The sequence below is a fragment of the Cinclus cinclus genome, chromosome Z, assembly GCF_963662255.1.
Source record: "Cinclus cinclus chromosome Z, bCinCin1.1, whole genome shotgun sequence".
Lineage (NCBI taxonomy): Eukaryota > Metazoa > Chordata > Aves > Passeriformes > Cinclidae > Cinclus > Cinclus cinclus.
Window position 1 is genome coordinate 64,303,337 of NC_085084.1, and position 12,397 is coordinate 64,315,733.

At 37.4% G+C, this 12,397-nt stretch overlaps 1 protein-coding gene across 2 annotated transcripts in view; it reads right to left on the minus strand.

Moving 5' to 3' along the window:
- The window catches only part of ERBIN (erbb2 interacting protein), a 114,299-nt gene that overhangs the window by 43,952 nt on the left and 57,950 nt on the right, over positions 1 to 12,397 (minus strand). For both annotated transcript variants that reach the window (XM_062513994.1, XM_062513993.1), the window contains 2 exons: positions 1,541 to 1,619; positions 711 to 800 (listed from right to left, as the gene is read on the minus strand). In XM_062513994.1, coding sequence (XP_062369978.1) covers positions 711 to 800; positions 1,541 to 1,619 — 169 coding nt within the window. The remainder of the gene's footprint in view (positions 1 to 710; positions 801 to 1,540; positions 1,620 to 12,397) is intronic.

Genomic DNA, 12,397 nt, shown 5'->3' on the forward strand with positions numbered 1-12,397 from the left:
AAAGTGGATGTTTTCTGGATGGATCAGGAAAGTGACAATTTAGGAAAAGAGAGCATAAAATAAGAATGGAGAGGGGAAAACTGCAGAAATGGCTAAAAGTAGTGTGATAAGGACAGCATGACCTATGCTCATCCAGGAGTTTTCCTTTCATGAGTATTGCCCTTTCAGTTTTGCTCTCAAGATGTAATCTATTTTACACAGGTAGCAGATTAGTATTTATCTTGTACTAATATTATGACATGTAACAGTTTTGCATAGTCAGTATACCACAAATACGCCAGGTTTTTCAGAAATATTCCTGATAATAAAGGATTTGAGAGTTATAGTTGTGCATGAAGTAATTTGTACACCCAGGATGGCAGGACAAGTGGAATTACAGCTGTCATTACTGACTTCACTCCAATTATTACATGACAAGCAACACAAACTTCAAAAATACTGGTTTTCCTTACTTACCAGACTAGTGTTGGAAAAGAAACAAGAATGCAAATGAGTTTTATGCCCTTTATAAACATTCTGTCTGTCCTTCAGAAGTCAAAATTAAAAGCTCCTGGTAGAGATTCAGGACTTTTTTCCCCCTGTAACTATGGTGAATTCATAATGCGTACTTATTCCCTTTCTTCAATAACCACTTTGCTTCAGAACCAGAATAAACTTCTCTGAAGAAACTTAAAACTAAATATAGGTATTAAGTCTCATGTTCAGCTTACCTTCCAAAATTGGCTGGCAAAAACTCAAGAAAAGCATCATTCAGGTACAACTGTGTTAGGTTTAAGAGTTGAGAAAATCCATCTGGCAGCCTATATAGAAGTAAAATAACATATCACCTTAGTTTCAATTATATTCAGGGCATTAAGTCATATTTTCTTAAGCAATAGTATATTACTGAAGTACTGAAATACGATTACCTACATATTGATAAATTAAGGGGGTGAATTTTTTTTAAGTCACACTAGTGAATTTAGGTTGTTTTCTGTAAGATGAATTTCAAAATCATATCAAGTATTGAGAACCATGTCTACAAGCAATAAAAACTACAAATAAATGTAGTCTTGCTGTGAACTTGTGATCTCCTGAGATGTAACATGAAGAAGGCATTAATTAGAAGCAACAGGATAAATTAAAAATACACAACACCTTTTTTTTCCTCAGAAGAGATATGTTGTATCTCTGGCAGTGGAGATTTCTGGCAAAATAATTTTGTCACTATAGAAAATATATATAAAATGCATATTAAACCATAATTAATTTTTGTTATACAGAAAACTCTTTGCATATTTCTCTACAGTCACAGAAAAGTGATGGATTTTAACAAGCTGAAAAAGCTACATGGTATAATGAAGGATAGTCCACATAGCCTATTAACTTTGGCAAAGTACTTTAATGAGATAGCTATACTGGATCACAGTGCAACAAGGTTAATGAAGGTATTTCTAAGGGAACTCTGCTCTCACCTCCAAGGGCTGACACGTGTCTTGGGGCAAATTTGAGAGTCAGTATTTGCATGACATATAAAGCAACAAAAAATTTACAAACTTACTTTGAAATTGGATTTACGCTTGCCTCAACAATTGTCAAGACTTTACAGTTTTTTATATTTTCTGGAAACTCCTGTATGCCTGCAAGACACAGAAAGAGGTTGAAAAACAGCCTTTAATTATTAGACTCCACCACATGAGCAAAAATTATGCACATGAAACCACTAGCCATAAAAACTTTGATTCATTTAGCAACTAGTGAACTGTTTTTCTGATATCTCATTTTGCATACAGTTTTCATTAAAGAAATACTTTTACGCAGTATCATTTTTTTACTATAGTATTCCTAAAGCTTTTCATGTTTCAGGTTAGCAGGAAGCTTACCAAGCTACAAACACACAGTACACTAATTCCCATTACTTATTGCCAAATATTGAAGCACTTGTGCTTTGGAATGTACTCAAGATGAGAACCTCAGTCCCAGTATGATTTTTTTTTAAAAAAGGCAAATACTTGGTAGCATGAAGTTTCCAACAGGATCTGTTTATCAAATCCATGGCTTGTATAACATCCAGGTGAAATGGTAAGGCTTCAAATATTAAAATATTTTTACAGCTTCACTGTACTGAACTGCCAGATACCCATCCCAAAATGTGATGTATGCTTGCTCTTAGCTTCTAGATCATTTGAGAGGAGGACAAAAAACGCCCCAGGCACACTTACGTTTGAAAATGAAAACAATAAGCAACCTCCTTTTTTCCCCAAGGTTATCCCTAAAAATTCCAGAGTGGAGCTGCATTCCAGAAATACAAATCTGTATTTGTCAGAAGCTGATAAAGCAGGTCTTGAATATGACACATCCACCACATGGAAGGAAATCAGTATTGAATCATTCCACCATGCTTTACCTCCCTCTTTACTATACATACCATGAAAAGAAATTAAAACCACTGCTATCACAACTGTGCTGCTTTTGCAACATGTTCTTATACCCCGGGACAGGTGTCTTCATTTTATATATATTGGTCCTAAATACAACAACCATTATACTGGTATTTTTCTAGTCAGATTAAAAATACACTGTTTGCAGCAACAAAAACCCCATATGCTAGTAAATAAAGCTAGTTTAATTTTTTTTTAACAATACAAAACTTTAGTTCTTTGTCTTTGAGTTAACGCATGTAATTGTATTTGTGAGTGCTTTATTAGGTATGTGGAAAGTGCAACTGAACCCAGGGAACAAGACCACTAAGAAGGAATTATACTCTGTGAACACTTGTTTGTAGATCAGTGAGAGCACAAAATTTCATGCTGCTTGAAACAACATTAACAGTCCAGATGTGAAGAGAAAGACAAGAGCAGCATCACTTCTTCAGGTTGGCAGGTGGAACTTCATGTATCTGTTCTGAGAACATGTGGTAAAGCATCAACTGCTAAGTAATGTTTTCACTTACCTAAGAAATTGCAGAATATTTTGATGTGAGCTTAAAGTTTGAGTCTATGTTTCTGCAGTAACAAGACTGACCTGATATACCAGGACTTAAGAGATGGCAGTAGACAAGAAAAGCAGTGACAAAATATAAACTTTAAGCAATTGGTGTTAATGAGTGGCAAAGCCACTATACAGACTTTTCCATAAGTTCAACTAAAGTAGTGACACCATTTCTTTCAAACTAGACTTTTAGGTCTTTCTTGGCAGGAACTTGCTTGTCATACTACTGTTGAAACTATTACTTTTGATTGATAGCAGGTATTGTACTCTGTTACTGAAAGGTGAAAGGCAAGAAAAAACCATGACATTCCAAAGTTAATCCAGGTTAAATTCATCTAAGTATCATGGACATTTTAAGGAGATACCTTGTTGAACACTAAAGCAGAAGGGACCAGGAAAAAGAGAGAACCATCAGTGGTAACACAGGCCAACACTCCTGACACTTCATGAGTAACATGCATAGTCATGGGTGTAAATAAAAATATAGATCTTAATAGATTATACATATATTATATAATATAGAATACATTATATTTATATAATATATATTCCATATGTAATATGGAATATATATTATATAATACACAATGTATAATAATATATATGTGTGTGTGTGAGTGCATGTTTCTGTGTGTGAGTTCAGCCATGTGAAGTTTACTGGGTCTGAGAGTGGAGTCAAAGCAGAGGATGGCAATGTGATATTAATTTAATTCATTTCATTACAAAATTGAAACTAAAAGGGCAATTATTTATAATGTTATAAAGTTTCATTTCTATAAAGCACTAATATTATTTTCAAGTCCAAGAAAGATTTGGAAACTACCGAAGACAGACTAGAACTGTACGTTACCTATTGCTGTCATATACTCTCAGTGCAAAGAGAAACACACTTCCAAGAAACTTAACTATGCATGATCTTAATTCCAGTTGTAGCAATAAACCTTTTTCAGCAAAAAGAATATCCATACATGGAAAGCATCTAACATGACAAAATACCCTGAGCCTGCAGAAACAAAGTTACAAATTATTTGTATGAAGTGACCTTCTGGTGTCTGAAAAATAAATCAAGACCACTTTACTGCTGAGGATACAAATTTACCTTCTTAAAATAAGCATTTACATTAACTAGAGTAAACCACTGCTAAGCTCTTCTTTGGAGGCTGAGCTATCACAGACTTATTCTGTGCCCTTAGTTTTGCTGTTTGAATAATACTGAGAGATTCTCTAAGCTTACTTTTTCTGAGAGATGGTTTCACTACTGGCCTTGGCTTGGTCCTTGGATGAAAGATTGTTCTAGTCCAACATATAAAACCTTATGTTTGCAGTATTAATATTAGTTTCCACTGTCTGTGTCATGAACTCATGGAAGCACAAAAAGCTTAAATTTGTGATAACTACCTAAAACCCAAAACACATAGCACATCTGTGAGAGGGGAGAATGTCAGTGTAAACTTACTCTCAAAAGAACAGCCAAATAAAATATTAGCTATCCAAATACAGACATGTTAAATCAGCATGCTTTTATACATAATCAGAGAACACTACAGTAGTCCCCTGTTTGACTATGCCTTGGGCAAGAGGCAGCAACAGTTTTAACAACAAATTAACAAAAGAAATTCAACTGATACAAGAAACCTAACAATGAGGGAGCCTGGGAACTAAATTTTGCTTTTTGTTCAAGCCAGAATCCTTATGGTACATACCATCTTAACCAACCTCCCTCAGTACTTCAGTACAGATAAATGGCCATCATTCAAAAGAGTACCATATTGAGAATGACAGCATGAAATACACCTATTATTTTTAATACACATTGAGAAACTAGGGGAAAAAAATTACCAGGAGACTGCTAATCTCTACCACATGATAGGAAGTTGCATTTACTGACTAGGAATATAACAATGTTCTGACCGCTCCCTTTTCCTCAGCTATACTCCTCCTGCATGCTAGAAACCTGCAGTTATTGTTGGACTAGTGTTCTTTCCTTTCTCCCACTAAGAAAAATTCAAAAAGCAAGCGGAAAGAAGAATCAATAAGAAGGCAGAGAGACATGAGGAAAAGATATGTGAAGGAAAACAGGGCTGTAAAGAGTGCTTTTCTAAGAGGAATTTTTCCTTGTTTTTCTGCTTTTCATCTATCCTCAATGTTCTGAATCTTCTTCCCCACTAAGGAAGCTCAGCAAATCTCAAGGGATTCTGTGACCACATATTTATTAACTCATTTTTAACACTCTGCTAATGAACCCATTTGACAGCCAACTTAATCCTTCCATGAGCCTCTCCTTAGATGAGTACCGCAAATTGAGATCCACATTCCTTTCTAAATCCTATTTTTCTTTTGGGGTTTTTACTGCTTTCTCTGTACACCGATACTCATGGATCATAGAAGACAGTGTGACAGATCACCTGGTCTGTTGCAGCCTTATTCGACTTTCATTGAAAAGCATTATATGAACAGGTTCTTCAACAGATCATTAATTTCATACATTATGTGGTAACAATCACTATTCCAAACACATTTCAGTGTTCAGTTGGTTTATAGATTACACTCACTGTTTTCCAAAAAAATACAAACCATCATGCCTGTGGTTGTGAACATCTGCAGAGCACAGTAGGAGAAAACACAATTTGATGATCATCTTTAACCATCTTTAACTGGGAGCAAACTTTTTTTTAGGGTAGTTTACCACAAGAGTAAGATTTATGTAATAGCTTTTAGCACTTACTTGTCTGTTCCTTCTTCCCCGTCATCCCAGATTTCAAGCACTTTTAAACTCACTGGCCAGTTTCTATCAAAAAGAGCACCAACCCCCTCAACAACTACCCACTTCCCCAAACAAATAAAAAAACCTCAAACAAACAAACAAAAAACCAAAAGACAAACTAATAAAAAAACCAAAAGCAAACAAAAAACACCCACTGAACAAAAAATCACACAAACCCCCCTCACGATAAACCCCCCCCCCAAAAAACCCAAAAACGAACCACCAAAACAACAAACAAAAAGAACAAACAAAAGTTAAAAACAAACAAACACAACAAACAAACCAACCAAACAAAAAACCCTGAAAGAATGTTTAAGAAAATTTGGCAGAAAGGTAGAGGAATTTAAAATTCTTGTCAGGTTTTCACCAAAAGCAGAAAGCATTCATCATTCAGATCTCTGCTTGGCAAAACCTCATCACCAAACTTGCGGTATTCAATTACAATCCAAGACCAGCTGTGGCACATGTCCAGAGGACATACCAAAAAAGGTCATGCAGGGATTTCGGGTCAACAGACACAAATCTGGAGGTAATCAACCTAAGTTCTTGATCACATAACATGACTGAAATACAGAATTTCACCTAACTGCTAACTGTTTGGAGAGCAATGATGCTTTTTGTTTGTTTGTTTTTTGTTTGTTTGTTTTGTTTTTGTTTTGTTTTTGCATGGCCTGTCACAGGAAGTGTGTTCAAAAGTCCTTCTGCCTGGATTAAGGCTGTAAGTATAATTGGGGTCCCCCTCACCATCTTAAATTGCACTCATCTCCTCCCCCACATAGCACAATCCTCTCCTATCACTAGGGCCAGTGTAACGTGCAGAGCAGGAGAAAAATTGAAATGTTATCTCTTCATCAGATAACATTTTTCCCCACTTACATACTGGCAATTCCATATCTACAGAAAATTGTGCAAGTCAGATCCACGGCTGGCAAAATCCTTGACTGCAATGGATCTCAGTGTTGACAGCCCTGTATGCTCCTGCTTCAGCCCTAATGTAGATGGGGGCTTGCACTGCGGCTCATGCTGTGGTCATACCTTAATTCAGAAACAAATGCTAAAACTAGCATGTCCAGACATCAGTTGTAGAAACCACCACTGCTATACAGAAGTGGCAGACCCTACTTATCTGTAGTACTATTCAAAGAGAGTTACACCTCTTCTTACATAGAGAAAAATACAAATAAGATTAAATAGGAGCAAGGAAAAAGTATTGTTTCCATCCTTCAAATGCAGAGCAAGAAAACCACTAACACATGTGAGACCTCTAGAAGCCATATAGGTGATGTTCCCAAAGGAGTCTGCAGTGAGATTTCTATATCTGTAGACAATGTGAGGGGGAAAAAAATTCTCTCCAAACAACAGGTACACTGAAAAGCTCTCTTGGAGCAAAATACATGAAGCTACAGCCTGCTGTGCACATACTCCACTCTGCACCTTTGCAAGTCGAGAACACAGAGGCAAACATATAGGTTCAGTCTTCATGAATACAAATTACCTAGTTTCTTCCCTCAGCTAGTCTGTTTATACTGGGTCTAACTTCTGGGCAAGCAGCTTCACACAAAAAGAGAAGCTGTTGTTTGTTCTTCCCCTCAGGCCTCTGCTATAACTATCCTTCAAGCCCATATGGATTTAACACAGAAAAATATTTTAAGAATATATGCCACAAATCTCCCAAAGAATATGAAAAATCTGTTTGCAAAATCTGAGATTTTAAACTGAAAACTTGTAGTACTAGCCACAGTCCATATTCTTACATATTTATGTATTTTACCTTAATGTGGGAAAGCTGCATACCTTCTGAACTACAACCAGTGCTTTTCATTATTCAAAGTAAGCAGTGTATTAGAACCTAAACACCCTTATTTTTTGAACATTCATTTGCTTTCCCATATTCTTTCCTTGCTGCAGCTGATTTCAGACCCACCAGCATCTCAGGCTTATCTGAGATGCAAGGGTCACCTGTATGACAGCACTAACACCTTTCCAATTACAGTTTTGGGCTTTTTATTGCTTTTACACACATGTACTAACACAGCTAAGACATTACAGCAAACACGTAAGAGTCTTCCAAGCATTCCTCCTCAAATAATTCTCCAGTTTTTAAAATAAGGTCTCTGTAGGCCTGTTCTACTCATATGTCTCTTACATAATGTAAACAAGAAGGAATACGAGTAGCAAGACAGGTTTCTCAATACCTGTCCTGTGGAAAAAAAAAAGAATAGCCAGTAATTCTTGAGTAATTCAGCCAGTAATTCTTGAAGACTTGCCTGACACACTAATTTGCATAAAGCAAAACATGCCAGGGCAGAATAAAATTGCAAAATGTGGAGCACTAGGAGAGTTGTTGACAACAGTTGTGGCTATAATGCTGTTTTGGACAAATTCCAAGGTTACATGGTTTTCAATCCTGTCTAATTCATGGATGGAATGCTGTCAAGTACCCAGAGATGCACAAAACCACTGGAAGCTGCTTTGCTTTTCCCTGCCCTGTCCCCTACTAACCCAGACTGCAAAATCTGTGATGTGTGTCCAGTCACTTTTTGCTGCTACATGACAACTGTCACTCAAAGCATACCCTGATACAAAAAAAAGATTCAAGTTTCTCCTTTGGTGAACTGGCGAGGTGCATAGTGACAGCAGTGACACCACCAGTAGCTACAGTAAGTTCTGGGTGGGCTAAGCACTAGGTTCGAGCTGCGCAGGAGGCTCCTGGAGTCAGGGAAAACTGAGTGACAGCTGAGAGACTTATCAGGACTGCCAGGAAATTGCCAAGTCCCAGCAGTTCTGTCAAGTGAGAGAGAGCAGCTCTGCAGTGGAGAAAGGAATAAATAGCTAAAGGCAAGCAAACATAAATAGGTCTTAAATGGGTCCAGTGAGTGTGAGTGACTGGGAGTGTGAGGAACAGGACACGTGGCTTCAGAAGGAAGTGGTGCAGGGGTCTTGCATGGCAGTTCATGAGGAAGGGCACAGAGGAGGAGCCACTCCATCCTACTGAGTGGTCAACATGTAGCAAACCTTTTCGGCAACAAAATGGGTGTCTACACATTGCAACGGCTGTGCTGAGCATGAAACCCAAGCAGAGAGGCCACAGCCTCCTCAGGTAGGTGCCTAAGCACAGACAGACCTCCTCAAGTCTCAGAGAGCCATCCAAACCCTCAGCTGCAGGGAACGCCAGAATCTGGGAGCTGTGCTAGAACCCAGAGCTGAGTGCCATGGTAGACCAGCTTCCTTGCATAGAACACTCACTAGGCACTGTACCATCTGGGAATCAGAGCAGGCCACTGATGCTAGTATTAAGCTCTCACAAAGGCAGGGTGATATCACTCTCTTAAATCCTTGGGAGCTGAAGGTAAGTTAACATCCAACCCAAGCAAGTAGGATCAGCTAATTCACAAGGCAAGGGAGAACTGAGTGTTCAACAGACTCTCTCTGTTATCTCAGCTTAGAGCAGGATAAAGAATGTTCCCTGTGCTACCAATCCACCCCTAAAAATAGGTATGATGTTCTGGATTTAGAAGAATCTAGGATAGGTAGTTAAGATCCAGAAGAAGATAATTGTACTGAATTTGTATAGTCATTTTCAGGGTGACCTAGTTGTGGCATTCCAGTACCTGAAGGGCCATCCAAGAAAGGTGGAGAAGGAACTTTTAAAAGAGCAAGTAGCGACAGGACATGGGGTGGATGGGTCTACATTTAGATTTGATGCTAGGAAGAAAGTCTTTACTGTGAGGGTGGTGAAAACTGGCTGCTCAGAGAAGCTGTGGATGCTTCCTCCCCTGGAAATATTTAAGGTGGGGTTGGATGGGACTCTGAGCAACCTGGTCTACTGAAAAATGTCCCTGCTTCTGTCAAGGAGTTGAAATTAAATGATCCTTAAGTCCCTTCCAAAACAATCATTTTATTCTACAATCCTATTTTATCCTGTCTTTACATGTAAATCCACATCTACAAGCCCCATAATTACTTTTACGATACCTTTTCTTGTGTTACAAACATTCACTTTGAGTCCAGACATTTTTAATGAACTTACTTGAGAATTTCAGACACATACACTCAAATTTCACATTCAAAATCTTATCTGCATTGAAATTTCATTCAATTCACATCCTCTCTTACACGCAGAGATCATTGTATTGTGAATAGACATTCTTTTTAGTACCTTCAATAATACAATGTATTTAAGTACTACAAACACTTGAAAAAAGACTTAAAATAGAAGGGCTGCTAACATTTAGAGCATATTTATAATATCTATATAGTGATACAGTGTCACAGAGCTAACTCAGAACTCTGCAGCAAATCAATTATCTTTTATTTCACTATCATGGATGATTTAAAAATCCGGGTCCTGGCATCTCTGTCAATGTAAGCAGAGAAACAGGAAATTTACAGCACGTTATTTTGTATTCAGGATCTTCCTGTCTTACTTCTTCCTGCAGAAAATACAACTTGGGATCTGTCTCCCTCTGTTACTATGAACAATTCTCACTTCCTTGGAAAAGCCATATTCCTAAATATACCAGATGGGCAACACAAAATTGGATAGTTTCTTGAGTTCTCATTCTCCAATTCCACAACTTATGGCACAGAGCATATAAAAATAGCTTGCCAAATCAACAGATTATTTTAGAACACTGAAGAAAACATATTTGATCTAAATTTGCATCTGTTAACAAAAATTCTTTAAAAGTACTGGAATAACTTTATAGGCAGATATACCTGGAGGCAGAGGGGTGAGGGGAGGGGAGTGTTTTTCTTCATTTTAGTTTGTCTATTTTTCCATAAAGATTGCTTGTAATACAGATAAACAAACTGACATGAGTAAATTTCCATTAACATCACTGTGAAAGAAATATCCAAGAGACTGTTGAAGGTACTGTTATTTCCAATGCCCCAGGTTAATCTTGGTCTTGGTAGTAATTATCTCATCTTGCTGTTTAATCCTCCAAAGGCTTGAATAATATAGAACTTAAAAATTAAATATTTTTCTTTCACTACCTGCATGTAAGGAAAACTAGTTCATTTCACTGTTTCCCACTAGACTAACCCCACAGACAAGCAATTTAAAGCGAATTTCCCAAGCTTCCAAGAAAGCCTGATTTTCCTGGCAGTCACCTCTCATCCTATGTTTCAGCCTTTCAAACCACTTTATTCTAGTAACCTGTAAAGGTAACTTTTCTCTACATTTAGATATGTCATCAGACACTGCACATAAATGCTTTTCCCTTCTTGAAGAAGCAAAAATATTTCCTTGACAGCATTTCACATTGCCCTAGATGTATGCTGAGGCTGGCATGCCAAAGTCACAAGGAAATGGTTGTTAAATGATTGCTCCCTATAGTTTAACCCTGAAAGACACTGATTTAGGGGTGAAGAGCGGTGTCGCACGGGTTTTTTGGAGGGTGGGTTTTTTTTCCTGTACAGTTGTCAATACCTAAATAAATTTGCCATACAGGATTAAAAGTGTTTTTATTTCCTTTAGCCTCATAAATATAACATTAATTAAATTATTTTTTCTACACTGATCTCATACTCTGAATGCTGCAAATTCTCTTTAAGATGTAACCCATCAGGTTATATATAGGGTTGGGACAAAAGGCATCTCTCAATGCTTTGTATAGTGCAGGATGTAATTTCTTGTATAGGAATGCAGTTTATTTATTGAACCATTTGTTCAAGTATCATTTCATCTTTGTAACTAGGATAGCACAAATCTTTAGCTTCAGCTATAAATTTCAAAACTGAGGTGTATCTGGAAAGAAGCAACAAAACACTTCTGATATTAAAGGTTCACAGTAGCCTTGGGAATTGGGTTAAAATGTCATAAAAGGACAGTGGATGTCTTCACTACCAAAAAGCTACAGAATTTATTGACTACTACCAACAATGAAAGCAAAGTTAAGACTAACTCTAGCCTATGCTTGCTGCACATAGAGCAGCAATTTGGTATTTTTAGGCTACACTCATGCCATGACCACTTCAGCAGCCATGGATAATACATTTCAGACCACACTCCTGTACAAAGACTTCAGTGTGCTCCTCAACTCACAGCCACTAAAGGCTTGTGCTCTAACTCAGCATGTCTCAGAACCGACATCACTTTGAACAGTAGATAAACTGACAGAGAAGTAGTCAAATGAAGATTTGTAAATAAAACAAAATCACCCTGTCTGACTCAAGGGGGCCAAAGAAGAGAAGGTGCTGCACTCTGGGAACACACAGGGAAACATGCATGGCTCCCGGCCTCCTGTATTTTTCTAAATTTTCCCTAGGCTTCTTCTACTTTTAGTCACTGTTGGAGACAGGACGCTAGATTAGATGAATCCTCGTTCTGATAAAAGATTATTAAATATTCTTAAGTATCAGCATCTGCACATCTGCTGTGTCTCTGTTATAGAGTTTTATTTATTGTGTGTATTTAAGCAAGAAATTAAAAGGGTAAGATTTTTCATGTGCTATTAAAGCACCACAAAGATTGAATTCTTGGACTAACACCTTTCATGTAAAGAATCTGCTACTTCGAAAAAATTCTGCAATTTTGATCTTTCATCTAAACATCAAATATTAAGCACACACATACATATGCATATAATTCTACTTGGACAACAGGATGGTCTCCCATATGACCAGGATCACTCTGTGAGCCAGACTGTAATTCATTAG